A 21,122-nucleotide genomic window follows, 5' to 3' on the forward strand; every position below is an offset into this window, starting at 1 on the left:
TCAGACATTCAGTACCTGTTTCAATCATGCAGAACCAGACTGAGAAAAAGCTGTTTTATACAGTGCGGCTCGCAAGATGCAAAATTACTTTTAATCTCCTGGAAAGATTATGTTAACCCTTTTTTTGAAGATGCTCAAGTCATTCAGACGAAAGATAAGCCAAGGCCCCATGTGCAGCATGCACCTAGCCCATGCACAAGAACCCACAGCAATAAATGGGTTGTCCATGGCAAAATTCTGCACTTTGATAGGAAACCCACTTGCAGACAGAAAGAAAAAAAAAAGGGGTGGGGGGGTTGGGGGGGGGTGGGGGATGGCACTCTTGCTAGCGAGGTGCTCTCCCTGGAAAAAGCAGCTTTAATTTCAGACAAAAAACTCCGTTGTGACAAAAGATAAATACAACATAACACAATATAACAACTGTACTGCATATAAAATACAATATAGCAAGAACAGAACATAATACAATAACTGTACTCCATGTATACAATACTAAAAAAACATAATAACTGTAATACAAGAACTGTGTTGCATATACAAGAAAACACAATACAATAACTGTACTGTATATACCACACAACACAACACAATACAAGAACTGTACTGCATATACCACACAACACAACACAGTACAAGAACTGTACTGCATATACCACACAACACAACACAGTACAATAACTGTACTGTATATACCACACAACACAATACAATAACTGTACTGTATATACCACACAACACAACACAATACAATAACTGTACTGCATATACCACACAACACAACACAATACAATAACTGTACTGTATATACCACACAACACAACACAATACAATAACTGTACTGCATATACCACACAACACAATACAATAACTGTACTGTATATACCACACAACACAACACAATACAATAACTGTACTGCATATACCACACAACACAACACAATACAAGAACTGTAATGTACACACAACACAATACAATAACTGTACTGCATATACCACACAACACAACACAATACAAGAACTGTAATGTACACACAACACAACACAATAACTGAACTGCATATACAAGACAACACAACACAATACAATAACTGAACTGCATATACAAGACAACACAACACAATACAAGAACTGTACTGTACACACAACACAACACAATAACTGTACTGTATATACCACACAACACAACACAATAACCACACTGCACTGAACCACACCACACCCCAACACCCCCGCACAGCTCACCCCAGATGTCAGAGCGCGTGGAGAATCTGTTGAAGGCCAGGCCCTCCATATACCACACAACACAACACAACACAATAACCACACTGCACTGAACCGCACCACACCCACACCCCAACACCCCCCACAGTTCACCCCAGATGTCAGAGCGTGTGGAGAATCTGTTGAAGGCCAGGCCCTCCATATACCACACAACACAATAACCACACTGCACTGAACTGCACCACACCCACACCCCCCACAGCTCACCCCAGATGTCAGAGCGTGTGGAGAATCTGTTGAAGGCCAGGCCCTCCATATACCACACAACACAATAACCACACTGCACTGAACCGCACCACACCCCAACACCCCCGCACAGCTCACCCCAGATGTCAGAGCGTGTGGAGAATCTGTTGAAAGCCAGGCCCTCCATATACCACACAACACAACACAACACAATAACCACACTGCACTGAACCGCACCACACCCACACCCCAACACCCCTCACAGCTTACCCCAGATGTCAGAGCGTGTGGAGAATCTGTTGAAGGCCAGGCCCTCCATACACCACACAACACAACACAATAACCACACTGCACTGAACCACACCACACCCCAACACCCCCGCACAGCTCACCCCAGATGTCAGAGCGCGTGGAGAATCTGTTGAAGGCCAGGCCCTCCGGCGCCGTCCACTTGATGGGGAACTTGGCCCCCACGTGGGCCGTGTAGGTGTCGTCCTTCATCAGGCGTGCCAGGCCAAAGTCTGCCACCTTCACCACGTTGGCCTCGGACACCAGGCAGTTCCTGGCCGCCAGGTCCCTGTGTGACGTGTCATGACACATTGTGACACATCGTGACATATCATGACACATCATGGCACATCGTGACACATGACACATTGTGACACGTCATGACACATTGTGACACACCATGACACATCACGGCACATCGTGACACGTCATGACACATTGTGACACACCATGACACATGGCACATCGTGACACATGACACGTTGTGACACGTCATGACACATCGTGGCACACTGTGACACATGACACACTGTGACACATGATGACACCCCAGAGCACATGGTGACACATCATGACATACTGTGACACATCATGACACACAGAGCACATGGTGACACATCATGACACACTGTGACACATCATGACACCCCAGAGCACATGGTGACACATCATGACACACTGTGACACATCATGACACCCCAGAGCACATGGTAACACATCATGACACCCAGAGCACATGGTGACACATCATGACACACTGTGACACATCATAACATAAGAAGGGGGGAAGTTTTATATTTTGTCCCCAACTAACTCATAATGTTACTGATCATTTTGAAGGTTTTCAGTTCATACATTCTAATATTTGTTTTTTGGCGTCTGTGGGGAAAGTCAGGGGAGCTAACAGGCAGTTTTAAGTGAACTAACCAACCCTGACAAACGACAGGTGAGGGCGGTTACCTGTAGATGTGAAGTGGCCCAGATGAATGTAGAAGACAATGGGACCTTTAATGTAGAACTAACCAACCCTGAAGAGCGACAGGTGAGGGTGGTTACCTGTAGATGTGAAGTGGCCCAGATGAATGTAGAAGACAATGGGACCTTTAATGTAGAACTAACCAGCCCTGACAAACGACAGGTGAGCGTGGTTACCTGTAGATGTGAAGTGGCCCAGATGAATGTAAAAGACAATGGGACCTTTAATGTAGAACTAACCAACCCTGAAGAGCGACAGGTGAGGGCGGTTACCTGTAGATGTGAATTGGCCCGGATGAATGTAGAAGACAATGGGACCTTTAATGTAGAACTAACCAACCCTGAAGAGCGACAGGTGAGGGTGGTTACCTGTAGATGTGAAGTGGCCCGGATGAATGTAGAAGACAATGGGACCTTTAATGTAGAACTAACCAACCCTGAAGAGCGACAGGTGAGGGTGGTTACCTGTAGATGTGAAGTGGCCCGGATGAATGTAGAAGACAATGGGACCTTTAATGTAGAACTAACCAACCCTGAAGAGCGACAGGTGAGGGCGGTTACCTGTAGATGTGAAGTGGCCCGGATGAATGTAGAAGACAATGGGACCTTTAACGTAGAACTAACCAGCCCTGACAAACGACAGGTGAGCGTGGTTACCTGTGGATGAAGTTCTTGGCCTCCAGGTAGGCCATGGCGGAAGCGATCTGCGTGGCCATGTACATGAGGGCCGCTGGGCCAATGTCCTCCCTGTTGCTGCCCCGCAGGTAGTCCAACAGGTTGCCATGCGTCATGAACTCCGTCACAATGTAGAACGGGGGCTCCCTCGTGCACACGCCTGTGTGGCACACACACACACACACCACACACACACACACACACCCCACACACACACACCCCACACACACACCCACCACACACACACACACACACCACACACACACACACCACACACACACACACCACACACAAACCATCATGAACTCTGTTACAATGTAGAACGGGGGCTTCCTCATGCACACGCCTGTGTGGTACACACACACACACACACACACACCACACACACACACACACACACACACCACACATACACACACAGTGGGTACTGACCTAACAGCTGCACCAGGTTAGGATGTTTCATCTCCTTCATGATGGCTGCCTCCTCCAGGAAATCCTTGAGGTCCATGGTGTCCTCCTGGAGAAATGCGACAAGTCACTTCATTACACACCGCATCACCCACCACATTACAACATAGCACTCACACCACATGATATCACACGGCCACATCATGTCACATCATAGTGTCACATTACATAAAATAATCATTACAACACACTGACGCACCACATTACATCACATTGCCACATTACATCACATTTTATTCACACATAATATAAAATCATCACTACAACACACCGACACACCACATTATATCACATTGCAACATCATATGGAAACATCACTATGACAAACCAACACACATTACCACATTACATCACACTGTCACATTACATCACAATTCACATCACATTGCCACATTATATAAAATAATCACTACAACACATCATACCACATTACACACCAACACATTGTATCACATCACATGACACCACATTACATCACGTTGCATCACACACCACACCACATCACTACAGTATATCACATCACCACATTACAACACACCATACCATACCACACCACACCACATCATATTACACCATATCATACCACATCATCCAATACCACACCAAACATTATACAACACCATACCACACCACATCTCATCACACTATACCACATCACACTGCGTCACACCATAACATATCACACCACACAACACACCATTATACCACACCACTCACACACCACTGTACTGACCTAAAGTGATACCATTCTGAACCTATCTCTGAACTAAACATAACATATCACACCACACACAACACACCATGATACCACACCACTCACACACCATTGTACTGATGATAGTGATACCATTCTGAACCAACCTCTGAACTAAACATATCATATCACACCACACACAACACACCATTATACCACACCACTCACACACCACTGTACTGACCTAAAGTGATACCATTCTGAACCAACCTCTGAACTAAACATATATCACACCACACACAACACACCATTATACCACACCACTCACACACCACTGTACTGACCTAAAGTGATACCATTCTGAACCAACCTCTGAACTAAACATATCACACCACACACAACACACCATTATACCACACCACTCACACACCATTGTACTGACCTAAAGTGATACCATTCTGAACCAACCTCTGAACTAAACATATCATATCACACCACACACAACACACCATTATACCACACCATTCACACACCACTGTACTGACCTAAAGTGATACCATTCTGAACCAACCTCTGAACTAAACATATCATATCACACCACACACAACACACCATTATACCACACCACTCACACACCACTGTACTGACCTAAAGTGATACCATTCTGAACCAACCTCTGAACTAAACATATCATATCACACCACACACAACACACCATGATACCACACCACTCACACACCACTGTACTGACCTAAAGTGATACCATTCTGAACCAACCTCTGAACTAAACATAACACACCACACACAACACACCATTATACCACACCACTCACACACCACTGTACTGACCTAAAGTGATACCATTCTGAACCAACCTCTGAACTAAACATATCACACCACACACAACACACCATTATACCACACCACTCACACACCACTGTACTGACCTAAAGTGATACCATTCTGAACCAACCTCTGAACTAAACATATCATATCACACCACACACAACACACCATTATACCACACCATTCACACACCACTGTACTGACCTAAAGTGATACCATTCTGAACCAACCTCTGAACTAAACTGATCTAACTCTGTGCCTATCGACTTTCATCACAGGGGAGAGACAGACAGACAGAGAAATCAGTTGGAGGTATAGACAACACAGAAATGAGAGAGACAAAAAGACGGAGGGAGAAAAACAGAAAGAGAACAAGCGAGGGAGACACAGAAAGCAGACAGATAGGACAGACAGACAGACAGAGACATAAACCGAGGGAGACTGCTTTAGCAAAATCTTTGTACATTTTTATCAACCTTTGACCCCGTCAAAGAGTTTAATACACAAAGAACTAAAGAAGAAGGAACTAAAAGCAAATATACAAAATGGTGATCTGATGTTTTAGTATATAATTCATTGGTATAAACCTTTGATTGCAAGTTTAACAGCTGTCTAGAGTGCCATAAAATTTGTTTACATTACAACAGTAAGACTGAGTTAACTCCCTTCACCTTGAGCGTTTTGACAGCCACCGTCTTGTTGTAGCGTTTCCACACCGCTTCGTACACATGGCCGTACTGACCTCCCCCTGAAACCACATCAACACTGCTGGTCACACACTTCTCCTGCTGCACACACACACACACACACACACACACACACACACACACACACTCACTCACACACACACACACACACACACACACACACCCGAATCCAAACCTCTACCCAAGCAGCATTTCAAGGCGATGTCCGTCTTCTCAATTGCAACCCCCCCCCCCACACACACACACACACACCACACACACACACACACACACAAACCCAGACCCTTAGCAAAGCAGTGTTTAGTGGCAATCTCAGTCCTCCAAATCCACCCTCTGCCAGAAAAAACAGCCCCCCACAACCCTCAACCCTCACCCAAGCAGTGTTTAAAGGCGATCTCAGTGCTCCCCACCCCCCATGCCCACCCGAACCCTCCAGACAACCCTCAACCCTCACCCAAGCAGTGTTTAAAGGCGATCTCAGTGCTCCCCACCCCTCACGCCCACCCGAACCCCCACACAACCCTCACCCAAGCAGTGTTTAAAGGTGATCTCAGTGCTCCCCACCCCCCACGCCCCCCCACACAACCCTCGACCCTCAGCCAAGCGGTGTTCATGGCGATCTCGGTCCTCTCAATCCCATCCCCCAACCCCCACACAACCCTCAACCCTCACCCAAGCAGTGTTTAACTCACTCAGTACGGCCAGTCCTCTCTTCTCCTCTACACAGACCCCTCGGATGTCCAGTGGGTGTCTGAATGACCCAACCTTTAGCTTCCGTCGTCAGAACTTTTGTATTCTTTGTCAACATTCACCTCTTCAGTATAAGAGCCTTCCGCTTGCAATATTTTGATGATGGTAATTGGGGTGAAACGCTGTTAACGTCAATTCTTTCGCCATTCATATGGAGAGAGTTAAAGGCGATCTCGGTCCTCTCAATCCCATCCCCCACACCCCCCCCACACAACCCTCGACCCTCACCCAAGCAGTGTTTAAAGGTGATCTCAGTGCTCCCCACCCCCACACAACCCCAGACCCTCACCCAAGCGGTGCTTCATGGCGATCTCGGTCCTCTCAATCTCCCAGCGGTCGGGCTCAGGGCTGAGGCCGAAGACGGTGGGTTTCTGCCTCTTGGGGGCGGGGTACCTGAGGGTGGTCACCAGTCCGTCAGCCTGCAGGGAGTGGTGGTGAACCAGCTCTGCCAGCGTGTTGAACCGGTGCTCCAGGGTCACATACACCTGGGGGACACACATCGTCATTAACACCTGTGTGTCATTGTCGTCCATGGGTCGCAAACATGTGACACAAATGCACACATGCCTGCACTCGCGCACAATGCATGTGCGCACACACATGTAAACACACATGCACACACACACACACAAAAATGTTCATTCGTTCTTTAGTTTAACGTCTTTTCACTGTAAGTGATATTAGACGAGGGAAGGAAAAAAACCGAGTGGGAGGAGGGGGGGGGGGGGGGGGGGGAATTACTGTGTAGGCATACGAGTAAGTGAAAGTGTGTGTGTGTGTGTGTGTGTGAAAATTACCGATTTAAGTTTTTTGTTTATTTTTTAAACACAAAAATGTATGTAAACACACATCACACCTCCAAATCCTACTCAACCCACCACCCCTTCACCCTTTTTCTCTCACTCACCCCTATCTTTTATAACTCAGTGAACCAACACAAACATCAGGAAGCAATGAACAAAACATCACTGACAAACACACCCCCACACACACCCCATCTACCCCCCTTCAGAACCCCCCCCCCCACCCCCACCCCCCCCTAACTCCCACACCCGACCCCCTAACCCATACTCAACCCCTGCCCCCCCCCCCCCTTCCCCTGAACCCCCACACCCACACACGACCCCCCAACCCACACTCAACCCCCCCAATTCCACCCCCACCCACCCCCCCAAAAAAAACACTCCGACACAGCCACAAAGCCGGCACCTTTCCCTCATCCTCGGTGATGCGGTAGTGGTAGACCCGACCCTCAAAGCGAGCGGAGATGGACCGCTGGCCCGGGGAGCTCTCGCTCTCCCTGACTAGGAAGCTGCCGTTGATGCCGCTCGAGAGCAGGTACTCGGAGGCGTTGCGGGAGATGAGGCCGTGGTACCAGGAGAACTTGTCCAGGCTGTTGACGGGCGCGATGTAGTTGCTGGGCACCCAGCCCACCACCCCACCCCGGTTCTTCACCTCGCACCACTCCCCGCCCTTGTTGTAGCCGATGATCGTCATCTGCTCCCCTGGTGGGCCACACATCATCATCATCATCATCATCATGACCTGTGTGTTGTTCCCCTGGTGGGCCACACATCATCATCATCATCATCATCATCATCATAATCATCATCATGACCTGTGTGTTGTTCCCCTGGTGGGTCACACATCATCATCATCATGACCTGTGTGTTCTTCCCCTGGTGGGCCACACATCATCATCATCATCATCATCATGACCTGTGTGTTGTTCCCCTGGTGGGTCACACATCATCATCATCATCATGACCTGTGTGTTCTTCCCCTGGTGGGCCACACATCATCATCATCATCATCATCATGACCTGTGTGTTGTTCCCCTGGTGGGCCACACATCATCATCATCATCATCATCATCATCATCATGACCTGTGTGCTGTTCCCCTGGTGGGCCACACATCATCATCATCATCATCATCATGACCTGTGTGTTGTTCCCCTGGTGGGCCACACATCATCATCATCATCATCATCATGACCTGTGTGTTGTTCCCCTGGTGGGCCACACATCATCATCATCATCATCATGACCTGTGTGTTGTTCCCCTGGTGGGTCACACATCATCATCATCATCATCATGACCTGTGTGTTGGTCCCCTGGTGGGCCACACATCATCATCATCATCATCATCATCATGATGACCTGTGTGTTGTTCCCCTGGTGGGTCACACATCATCATCATCATCATCATGACCTGTGTGTTGGTCCCCTGGTGGGTCACACATCATCATCATCATCATCATCATCATCATCATCATGACCTGTGTGTTGTTCCCCTGGTGGGTCACACATCATCATCATCATCATCATCATCATCATCATCATGACCTGTGTGTTGTTCCCCTGGTGGGTCACACATCATCATCATCATCATCATCATCATCATCATCATGACCTGTGTGTTGGTCCCCTGGTGGGTCACACATCATCATCATCATCATCATCATCATCATCATCATGACCTGTGTGCTGTTCCCCTGGTGGGTCACACATCATCATCATCATCATGACCTGTGTGTTGTTCCCCTGGTGGGCCACACATCATCATCATCATCATCATCATCATCATGACCTGTGTGCTGTTCCCCTGGTGGGTCACACATCATCATCATCATCATCATCATCATCATCATCATGACCTGTGTGCTGTTCCCCTGGTGGGCCACACATCATCATCATCATCATCATGACCTGTGTGTTGTTCCCCTGGTGGGCCACACATCATCATCATCATCATCATCATGACCTGTGTGTTGTTCCCCTGGTGGGCCACACATCATCATCATCATCATCATGACCTGTGTGTTCTTCCCCTGGTGGGTCACACATCATCATCATCATCATGACCTGTGTGTTGGTCCCCTGGTGGGCCACACATCATCATCATCATCATCATGACCTGTGTGCTGTTCCCCTGGTGGGTAACACATCATCATCATCATCATCATCATGACCTGTGTGTTGTTCCCCTGGTGGGTAACACATCATCATCATCATCATCATGATGACCTGTGTGTTGTTCCCCTGGTGGGCCACACATCATCATCATCATCATGACCTGTGTGTTGTTCCCCTGGTGGGTCACACATCATCATCATCATCATCATCATCATCATGACCTGTGTGATGTTCCCCTGGTGGGTCACACATCATCATCATCATCATCATCATCATCATCATCATCATGACCTGTGTGATGTTCCCCTGGTGGGCCACACATCATCATCATCATCATCATGACCTGTGTGCTGTTCCCCTGGTGGGCCACACATCATCATCATCATCATCATCATCATCATCATCATGACCTGTGTGTTGTTCCCCTGGTGGGTAACACATCATCATCATCATCATCATCATCATCATCATCATGACCTGTGTGTTGTTCCCCTGGTGGGTCACACATCATCATCATCATCATCATCATCATCATGACCTGTGTGTTGTTCCCCTGGTGGGTCACACATCATCATCATCATCATCATCATCATCATCATCATCATGACCTGTGTGATGTTCCCCTGGTGGGCCACACATCATCATCATCATCATCATGACCTGTGTGCTGTTCCCCTGGTGGGTAACACATCATCATCATCATCATCATCATGACCTGTGTGTTGTTCCCCTGGTGGGTAACACATCATCATCATCATCATCATCATGACCTGTGTGTTGGTCCCCTGGTGGGTCACACATCATCATCATCATCATCATCATCATGACCTGTGTGTTGGTCCCCTGGTGGGTCACACATCATCATCATCATCATCATCATCATGACCTGTGTGCTGTTCCCCTGGTGGGCCACACATCATCATCATCATCATCATGACCTGTGTGATGTTCCCCTGGTGGGTCACACATCATCATCATCATCATCATCATCATCATCATCATGACCTGTGTGTTGTTCCCCTGGTGGGTCACACATCATCATCATCATCATCATCATCATCATGACCTGTGTGTTGTTCCCCTGGTGGGTCACACATCATCATCATCATCATCATGACCTGTGTGTTGTTCCCCTGGTGGGTCACACATCATCATCATCATCATCATCATCATGACCTGTGTGTTGTTCCCCTGGTGGGTCACACATCATCATCATCATCATCATGACCTGTGTGATGTTCCCCTGGTGGGTCACACATCATCATCATCATCATCATCATCATGACCTGTGTGTTGTTCCCCTGGTGGGTCACACATCATCATCATCATCATCATGACCTGTGTGCTGTTCCCCTGGTGGGCCACACATCATCATCATCATCATCATCATCATGACCTGTGTGTTGTTCCCCTGGTGGGCCACACATCATCATCATCATCATCATCATCATGACCTGTGTGTTGGTCCCCTGGTGGGTCACACATCATCATCATCATCATCATCATCATGACCTGTGTGTTGTTCCCCTGGTGGGCCACACATCATCATCATCATCATCATCATGACCTGTGTGTTCTTCCCCTGGTGGGTCACACATCATCATCATCATCATCATGACCTGTGTGCTGTTCCCCTGGTGGGTCACACATCATCATCATCATCATCATCATCATGACCTGTGTGTTGTTCCCCTGGTGGGTAACACATCATCATCATCATGATGACCTGTGTGTTGTTCCCCTGGTGGGCCACACATGACATCATCATCATCATCATCATGACCTGTGTGTTGTTCCCCTGGTGGGTCACACATCATCATCATCATCATCATCATGACCTGTGTGTTGTTCCCCTGGTGGGCCACACATGACATCATCATCATCATCATCATGACCTGTGTGTTGTTCCCCTGGTGGGCCACACATCATCATCATCATCATCATGACCTGTGTGATGTTCCCCTGGTGGGCCACACATCATCATCATCATCATCATCATGACCTGTGTGTTGTTCCCCTGGTGGGCCACACATCATCATCATCATCATCATCATGACCTGTGTGTTGTTCCCCTGGTGGGCCACACATCATCATCATCATCATCATGACCTGTGTGATGTTCCCCTGGTGGGCCACACATCATCATCATCATCATCATCATGACCTGTGTGTTGGTCCCCTGGTGGGCCACACATCATCATCATCATCATCATCATGACCTGTGTGTTGTTCCCCTGGTGGGCCACACATGACATCATCATCATCATCATCATGACCTGTGTGTTGTTCCCCTGGTGGGCCACACATCATCATCATCATCATCATCATGACCTGTGTGTTGTTCCCCTGGTGGGTCACACATCATCATCATCATCATCATCATGACCTGTGTGTTGTTCCCCTGGTGGGCCACACATGACATCATCATGACCTGTCTGAGCTCCTGGTGTTTCACACACAACAACATCAACTCCGTGTTGATCCCCTGTAAACTGTCACTCACACAACATCACATCAACATCACCTGTATCACTCACCTAGTGTGTCACACACACACAACACCACATCAACATCACCTATGTCACTCACCTAGTGTGTCACACACACACATCAACATCACCTATGTCACTCACCTAGTGTGTCACACACACACATCAACATCACATCAACATCACCTGTGTCACTCACCTAGTGTGTCACACACACACATCAACATCACCTATGTCACTCACCTAGTGTGTCACACACACACATCAACATCACCTATGTCACTCACCTAGTGTGTCACACACACACATCAACATCAACATAACCTGTGTCTCTACCCTGGTGTGTCACACACACACAAATTTTCCTAACTAAATCCTGGCCCCCACCAAAAAAAAACCCCAAAAACTATCACACAGCAAACTGACAGTGGGTGGTACTGTACCTTTGAGAATGCTGAGCTGGTTGTCGCCCCCTGCCTGGAAGTCGTAGAGGGCCACAAAGAGGTTGGGGTCGTCTTCGTCCTGCTGCCCAGCCAGCAGGTTCTCCTTGGACATCCATCGTGCCCCCAGCAGGTCATGGGGTGCCGGGGCTTCCGGCAGCGGTCGGCTCTGCAGTAACGCTTCTGCACACCCACATTTGATGTTGTCTGGATGTCACACTGAGGAATTTGTTGTGGTCAGAGATAGATAGATAGATAGATAGGGGTACCCGCAACGGTCAGCTCTGCACTAACGCTTCTGCACACAGTTTTTGCTTTCTGTATTTCACACAGAAATATCTGTTGAGGCCAAAGAGTAATATAATGAGGAATATAATGCAATTACAATGAGTGATGATAGGAGTGAAGAAGATGATGCTGTACGGCTTCCAGTAACAGTGGGCTCTGTAGTAACGCTTCTCCACACCCATGTTTTATTGTCACACCGTATTTCATAACCATGTGGCATGACAAAAACACCTGCAGAAGATTGTCAGAGGGTCATCAGTGGTGCCTCCACAACCCCACCTGGGGTTACGAGACTGATGACAAAGACGATGACGTACTTCAGAGAAATCAGTTGTGGCAAAAGAGTAATACAATAGTCGCTGGAATACAGTACAATGCCACTGAATGATGATACTGCTGTGGGGGTTTCTGCCAGTGATTAGCTCTGCAGGTACCCTTCTGCACACCTACATTTTTTGCTTTCTGTATTTCACACAGAATTTTATACTGTTGTGGCCATAGACAGATAGATAGATATGGATACTAATATAGCGCCTTTTTTCTCGATCAGAGACCAAGCTCTAAGTGCTTTACAAACACAGGGTCATTGCACAACAGGCTGTGTACCTGGGTAGAACTGACTGACGGCTTGCCACTGGGCACTCATCATTGGTTTCCTGTGTCGTTCAGTCAGATTTCAGGCAGACACACATTCACACTCCACAATAAGACTGATGAAGATACTGCTGTAAGGCCTCCATAAAGCGGCCAACTCTGCAGCAACCTTTCACCACCCCCACAACAGTTAGGGTAACACTTTTAGGGGGGGGGGGGGGGGGGGGGATATATGCGTACATAGATGGGTCCACAGAGAGATATATATATCCACAGAGAGAGAGTGAGAGAGAGAGATTAGACTTTGCAACTGGTGAAACAATATCACAAGGGGGGGAGGGGGGGGGGGGACACAGTTTTCCCACTGTGATGGTATTGCAGTGTACAACTGATCCCTACTGATCTATGACCAAGGGTTCTCCCGAGTCTTCACAACACTGACTGGCGAAATATCTGTCACTTCACACACACACACACACCCTCTCTTCCCTTCCCCCCTTCCTCTCCCCCCCCTCCCCCTCGAAGTGACCAACACTTTTCCCACAACAATAGGCTGAGTCACTGGCCAAACATCTGCCCCACCCCCACCCCCCCACCCCCTTTTTTTTCCTTACAAAATGACCCACACTTTCTCCACAGGACAGGACTGTCACTGGCAAAATCACCGCCCACTCCCAGCCCCTGAAAATTACACACACTTTCTCCTTCTGTCCCAGTCCATGTTCCCTGTGAAAGGCAATGCTGTCTACTCCGTGGTGAAAGGCAATGCTGTCTACTTGGTGGTGAAAGGCAATGCTGTCTACTTGGTGGTGAAAGGCAATGCTGTCTACTTGGTGGTGAAAGCAGCAATGCTGTCTACTTGGTAGTGAAAGCAGCAATGCTGTCTACTTGGTAGTGAAAGGCAATGCTGTCTACTTGGTGGTGAAAGCGGCAATGCTGTCTACTTGGTGGTGAAAGCAGCAATGCTGTCTACTTGGTGGTGAAAGCAGTAATGCTGTCTACTTGGTGGTGAAAAGGCAATGCTGTCTACTTGGTGGTGAAAGGCAATGCTGTCTACTTGGTGGTGAAAGGCAATGCTGTCTACTCGGTGGTGAAAGGCAATGCTGTCAGTATACTTGGTGGTGAAAGCAGCAATGCTGTCTACTTGGTGGTGAAAGGCAATGCTGTCTACTTGGTGGTGAAAGGCAATGCTGTCTACTTGGTGGTGAAAGGCAATGCTGTCTACTTGGTGATGAAAGCAGCAATGCTGTCTACTTGGTGGTGAAAGCAGCAATGCTGTCTACTTGGTGGTGGAAGCAGCAATGCTGTCTACTTGGTGGTGGAAGCAGCAATGCTGTCTACTTGGTGGTGAAAGCAGCAGTGCTGTCTACTCGGTGGTGAAAGGCAATGCTGTCTACTTGGTGATGAAAGCAGCAATGCTGTCTACTTGGTGATAAAAGCGGCAATGCTGTCTACTTGGTGGTGAAAGCAGAAATGCTGTCTACTTGGTGATAAAAGCGGCAATGCTGTCTACTTGGTGGTGAAAGCAGCAATGCTGTCTACTTGGTGATGAAAGCAGCAATGCTGTCTACTTGGTGGTGAAAGCAGCAATGCTGTCTACTTGGTGGTGAAAGCAGCAATGCTGTCTACTTGGTGGTGAAAGGTAATGCTGTCTACTTGGTGGTGAAAGGTAATGCTGTCTACTTGGTGGTGGTGAAAGAGGTAATGCTGTCTACTTGGTGGTGAAAGGTAATGCTGTCTACTTGGTGGTGAAAGGTAATGCTGTCTACTTGGTGGTGAAAGGTAATGCTGTCTACTTGGTGGTGAAAGTAGCAATGCTGTCTACTTGGTGGTGAAAGGTAATGCTGTCTACTTGGTGGTGAAAGGTAATGCTGTCTACTTGGTGGTGAAAGGTAATGCTGTCTACTTGGTGGTGAAAGCGGCAATGCTGTCTACTTGGTGGTGAAAGTAGCAATGCTGTCTACTTGGTGATGAAAGCAGCAATGCTGTCTACTTGGTGGTGAAAGCGGCAATGCTGTCTACTTGGTGGTGAAAGCGGCAATGCTGTCTACTTGGTGGTGAAAGCAGCAATGCTGTCTATATCCTAAATGCGACAACTCACACTCCATCACATATATCCTAAATGTGACAACTCACACTCCATCACATATATCCTAAATGCGACAACTCACACTCCATCACATATATCCTAAATGCGACAACTCACACTCCATGTACGTACATATCCTAAATGTGACAACTCACACTCCATCACATATATCCTAAATGTGACAACTCACACTCCATCACATATATCCTAAATGCGACAACTCACACTCCATGTACGTATATATCCTAAATGTGACAACTCACACTCCATCACATATATCCTAAATGCGACAACTCACACTCCATCACATATATCCTAAATGTGACAACTCACACTCCATCACATATACACTAAAACCTAAGTGAACAACTGAGATAAGATCAATCACAGTAAAAATGTCTAAACATATATTAATGGGTGATTATATCTTCTTTTTTTTTCTTTTTTTAAAAATTTACTGCCTGTAACTTCAAAAACAGTAAGCAGAAACACATAACAGTCTCTCAAAATAATGCACGATTCAGTTTAAGTTTTGTTATGGGTTGTTGAACTATACAAAGCAAATAGTCTGGTGCATTACAATATACACATACACATAAAGAACCAAAAGACTAATGCAGAGGTAAATCAACATGACGAGGGGGGGTGGGGGGGGAATCAGTTTATCAAAATCTGTTTCATAAAGGTGATTTGATTCATTGAAAAACAGAAATCTGTGCTATTAAGTTCATATGCACAATTGTGACATTGACAAAAAGAAAATACGTAACAAAGAGTGGATGGTGAGAGTCTTTTACATTCAGTATGTGCTTTATGCACACATGCACATTCCCACCAGAAAACACACACACACACACACACACACAAATCCCCTACACAGAATCACACACTCACACACACACAAAGACAAATCACACACTCACACACACACAAAGACAAACAAACCCCTACACACACACACACACACACACACAAACACAACCCAACCCCCACACACACTGACAAACAATAGACAAGGTGCCCAACAAGACAGCCACCCACATGTTTGCAAACCAGTGATATTTTTAGTGGAGGACATGATGCAACCCCCATGCCACCAGGGAAATCAATAGGCAGTGCCCTGATCACCATCATTCTATATATTGCCTTGATGCAAGGGTGCTGACGTTAGCTTCTAATGTGCGTTTGGCATCACAGGCACACCTAGTGGTGACACACAGAAAAAGGCAAGTCAGCAGTTACCACAACAGATTGGGAATAAGATTCAGTTTCTTTTTCTTTTTCTTTTTTTGGTGGGGTGAGGGGGGATGTAGGGGTACAGGATGGTGGGAGGGGTATATATTTTTTTTGACAGCATCTGGAAATATCTTGCTTTCTGGGAGAGGAGGGGTGGTTGTGCTGGAGGGTATCAATTTATTACTAGTAGTAGTAGTGGTAGTTGTAGTAGTATCATTATTATCATTATCATCACCATCATTAATATCACTATTAAATAGGGCTGGGGGTCACATTCTTATGTTCATTATTGTTATCATTACTATTACTATCACTATCAATCATGTACATATTATCATTATCATAATTATTTTGTCATTTTAAAAATGTGTATTTGATTTGTAGTTCCAGCAGCAGAAGTAGCAGACATCTTCTGTGTGATTAATTCAGACTGCTTCCCCAGGGGAAACCACCCCCGCAATAAAGCAACCCCCATCATCCCCCCTCTACTCACCTACCACCTCCAGCCTAATCCTCTGAACTTTTTTCATTTTATTCTACTTTTCTCTTTCACTGTCTCCATAACATTTAATTGTCGAATGATTTTTGTACAGATTTGTGTCAGAGAGAAAAAAAATCTTTATCTTCAGTATTACCGTTCTTCTGCCAGCTCTGCAAAACGCTATTGATATAAAGATACTATGTATAAATCATCCTTTCACACAGAGGGCTAGTATCCAGGTCACCCACCAGATGATCTGGTGGGGGTGGAGGGTGGGGGAAGGAGAAACCAATTCTGGGTCATTTTTCAAGTGGTTGACAAGGGGCCTGGGAAATGGTTGAAACAGCCGTGAGGGTGATCTGTTCCTTCCGTTGGAACAGGTCTGATTCGCCTGGAGCTTCCTGTTTTGCCTCCTCTTTCATGGCGCCGCCACCATCAACACTTGTCAGGCTGACTCTTTGTCCTCTTTCACCTACCACACATTCCTGTTTTGCCTATTCACCATCTCTCTCTCTAAAACACAAGCTTACACACAGTCACGCACGTGATCTGTTCAAGGGCATTGAAATATGTCTGTGTTCAAATTCCAATAATGCTCAGATTGCCAACAGAACAGCAGTTTGATTACTGTTTGCTTAACCCTTTCAGCGCCAGAGAATTTGCTGTAAAGAAAAATATATACAGAAAATGAAATAAAAATTTTTTAAGTGCTCTCCTAATTGCCTAGGAATCTGGAGGATTCATGGTTTTTTTTGTTTGTTTGTTGTTGTTGTTGTTGTTTTGTTGTTGGTTATTAATTTTTCCAGCACAAAACTATAGGTGATACAGAAAGAAAATAAATGCTTTTGTAAAGGAAAATGAATGTAGATTCTAAACACGGGCTTCCTTCCCAATTATTTTGATTGTGGATAACTATTCAGACATTTGAAAGTGAAGACAATTTTTCTGCATCAAAAAAGTCTATTTCCATCTCCATTGAATAACATCCAACATTTTTTATTTTTCAAATGCTGCTGCAGATAGCATATTTACTGTCAGATCTGAAGAAATTAAAAAGGTCATAAATGTATGATAACAAATCACAACTCATACCTATATACATGTAACGTTGTGATGAACTGTCCTGACATGACAAATGTGGGTTAAGTCAACCCAAAAAAGTCAGTCCTGTTCTCAGAAACTGAGCAGTCAAGCTGATTGACAGCTAAGTGCTTTCTCTCTTCACAACAGGAAGTTCTTTGATGACACTCACTCCCTCCAGGTTGCACCTGGGCCGATTACAGTGCCTGCCATGCATCCAATTAGCCCACTCTTCAAAACCAGTCAGCCATCTGATGAGTCACAAAAAGTGTGAAGAAATAAAAATGTATGTTTACCATCCACTGCACTTTCGACCTTGGGTTTCATAAGAATCATGGATTCCTGGTTGTGTTCAGTGAAAGAACAGTTTATCTATTTCCATCCATGGCCAGCCCCCCTTCCATGCCCAATGACTGGCGTTTGTCTTAGTGTTCAGTGAAAGAACAGTTTATCTATTTCCATCCATGGCCAGCCCCCCTTCCATGCCCAATGACTGGCGTTTGTCTTAGTGTTCAGTGAAAGAACAGTTTATCTATTTCCATCCATGGCCAGCCCCCCTTCCATGCCCAATGACTGGCATTTGTCTTAGTGTTCAGTGAAAGAACAGTTTATCTATTTCCATCCATGGCCAGCCCCCCTTCCATGCCCAATGACTGGCGTTTGTCTTAGTGTTCAGTGAAAGAACAGTTTATCTATTTCCATCCATGGCCAGCCCCCCTTCCATGCCCAATGACTGGCGTTTGTCTTATTTCCTTACGCCACTCCTCTCCCTCTCCTCCCCCTCTTCCCATACTGTGTGCTTGTACTCTGTCAGTCATTGTCACCTGCTCAAAAATGCTGTCTAAATGGAAGGATGGGCAAAACAAGCATCAAATGGGCTGTACGTTTCATCACTGCTGACATTCATCTTCATGTTCAAACCAATCATCAGACAAGAGAGATCCATCTCCATCCATGTACCTATCCATAATTAACTGCACAGCCTGCAAAATAGTGCAGATTTACTGACTGGGACTGTCTTTGCTGGACAAAGTTTCTGACACTGTTTTCTGCATTTAGGGCACTCCACAAGGCCCAATTAGCAAGTCACTGCTGAGAAGAAAGGAGCCTTCCATCTGACATATGCCTATCTAAATATTATTCCTATAAACCAGTCACGTCAAACTAACCATTTAGAGTCTCTTTATGTTCACCGAACCAAACTCTGATAAAGGAAAAAGTGGAATAGATGCAGGACATCAAAAGACATAGATTCTCGGGAAGCGCTTTGTGTTTGATGTCATGCACTGAACAGGTTAATATACATAATACAGCTGATGACTTTTACACCACACAGACAAAATGAGAACAGGCAAATCAGGATCACCAATGCAGAGAAAGGCGAATCAGAATTGGCAAAACAAGAGCAGGCGATGACACCCCTAACTGGCCTAAGGACACGGCTTTTCTGCACAATCACCATTCTTCATCACAAATCTCTGCTGTCAGTGCTCCAGACGACAGACGAGTTCAGAAAGAAAAAACAATCATTACACGACACCACAAACAGTATTTAAATAAAGTTAAAAACAACAACATACTACTGAAAACTTCAAGTTAAAAAGCATACATCATACAAAACTCACTCCAACTTGCCCTGTTAAAACAGTTCATTAAAAAAACTACAAAAAACCAAATGATATACAACTGATGATTTTCTGTTTGTTTTATTTACCATGACACAGAACATGACATCACTCACTTTTCTTCCTACACATGCATTGCATGTCAGTCACCAGTGGTGGCTCCCCTCCCCACACACACCACACGACACACACACAACACACCACTCTGTGGAAGGTACAGCACAAAACAGTCCAGCTGACTGCTATTTCATTTCTCTCGGCAGCTGTGATGCTGCAGGTTTGTTGTCATTGCCCTCAGTGTTTACAGTACGCTACAGTTGACTCCCTCTTTTCTCTTCCCTTCCCTGCAAAAGCAAGCAAGCCAGCGCGGACTTCTGTCTATTTTGGGTTTTGTTACCATGCGGCTACACGTGCAATTAGCTGGCTTGCTACAATGAGTGCATCCGTGACCTTTAGACCTCGAAAACTGCAACATGTCTTTGGGAAAAGATGATTGAATATAAAGTATCAGCTGTCGTTTTACTGCTAATCACAAAGACATTCGCACGCATGCGCAAAGATACACACACACAAACACACACACACACACATTTGCCCACATACATCATGCAGAGCTAGAGACACATATGCACGCACTCACACACACACACACAAGAGAGCTAGCAAATGGATGTATCTATTTATATACATTTGATAGCTCACACACACGCAAGCACGCATGTACACACACACGCGCAGGGCTTGGTGAATCTTCACCTAAAAACATACTATGTGTATAGACATCAAACTGAAGAACACACACACACTCTCATGCACACACACACACACACACACACACACACACACACACACGTACACACACCCCTAACACACACAATCATGAAGAAACTTTGCTGGCTGTACAAAACGCACACTGCCTGCAGTTTAAGTCCACACACGCCTGAGAGCAAAGCTTCCATTATACATATGCCACGCCCTCCCTTCTGTCACCTCACAGGGACATTGGGTGGGG

At 46.1% G+C, this 21,122-nt stretch overlaps 1 protein-coding gene across 1 annotated transcript in view; it reads right to left on the minus strand.

Moving 5' to 3' along the window:
• The window catches only part of LOC143276240 (uncharacterized), a 52,388-nt gene that overhangs the window by 16,338 nt on the left and 14,928 nt on the right, over positions 1 to 21,122 (minus strand). The window contains exons 3-9 of the mRNA XM_076580715.1: positions 12,721 to 12,900; positions 8,080 to 8,375; positions 7,160 to 7,355; positions 6,085 to 6,161; positions 3,838 to 3,922; positions 3,388 to 3,565; positions 1,860 to 2,044 (exon numbers count right to left, since the gene is read on the minus strand). Coding sequence (XP_076436830.1) covers positions 1,860 to 2,044; positions 3,388 to 3,565; positions 3,838 to 3,922; positions 6,085 to 6,161; positions 7,160 to 7,355; positions 8,080 to 8,375; positions 12,721 to 12,900 — 1,197 coding nt within the window. The remainder of the gene's footprint in view (positions 1 to 1,859; positions 2,045 to 3,387; positions 3,566 to 3,837; positions 3,923 to 6,084; positions 6,162 to 7,159; positions 7,356 to 8,079; positions 8,376 to 12,720; positions 12,901 to 21,122) is intronic.

Source organism: Babylonia areolata, chromosome 31 (assembly GCF_041734735.1).
Source record: "Babylonia areolata isolate BAREFJ2019XMU chromosome 31, ASM4173473v1, whole genome shotgun sequence".
In the NCBI taxonomy this organism is placed as follows: domain Eukaryota; kingdom Metazoa; phylum Mollusca; class Gastropoda; order Neogastropoda; family Buccinidae; genus Babylonia; species Babylonia areolata.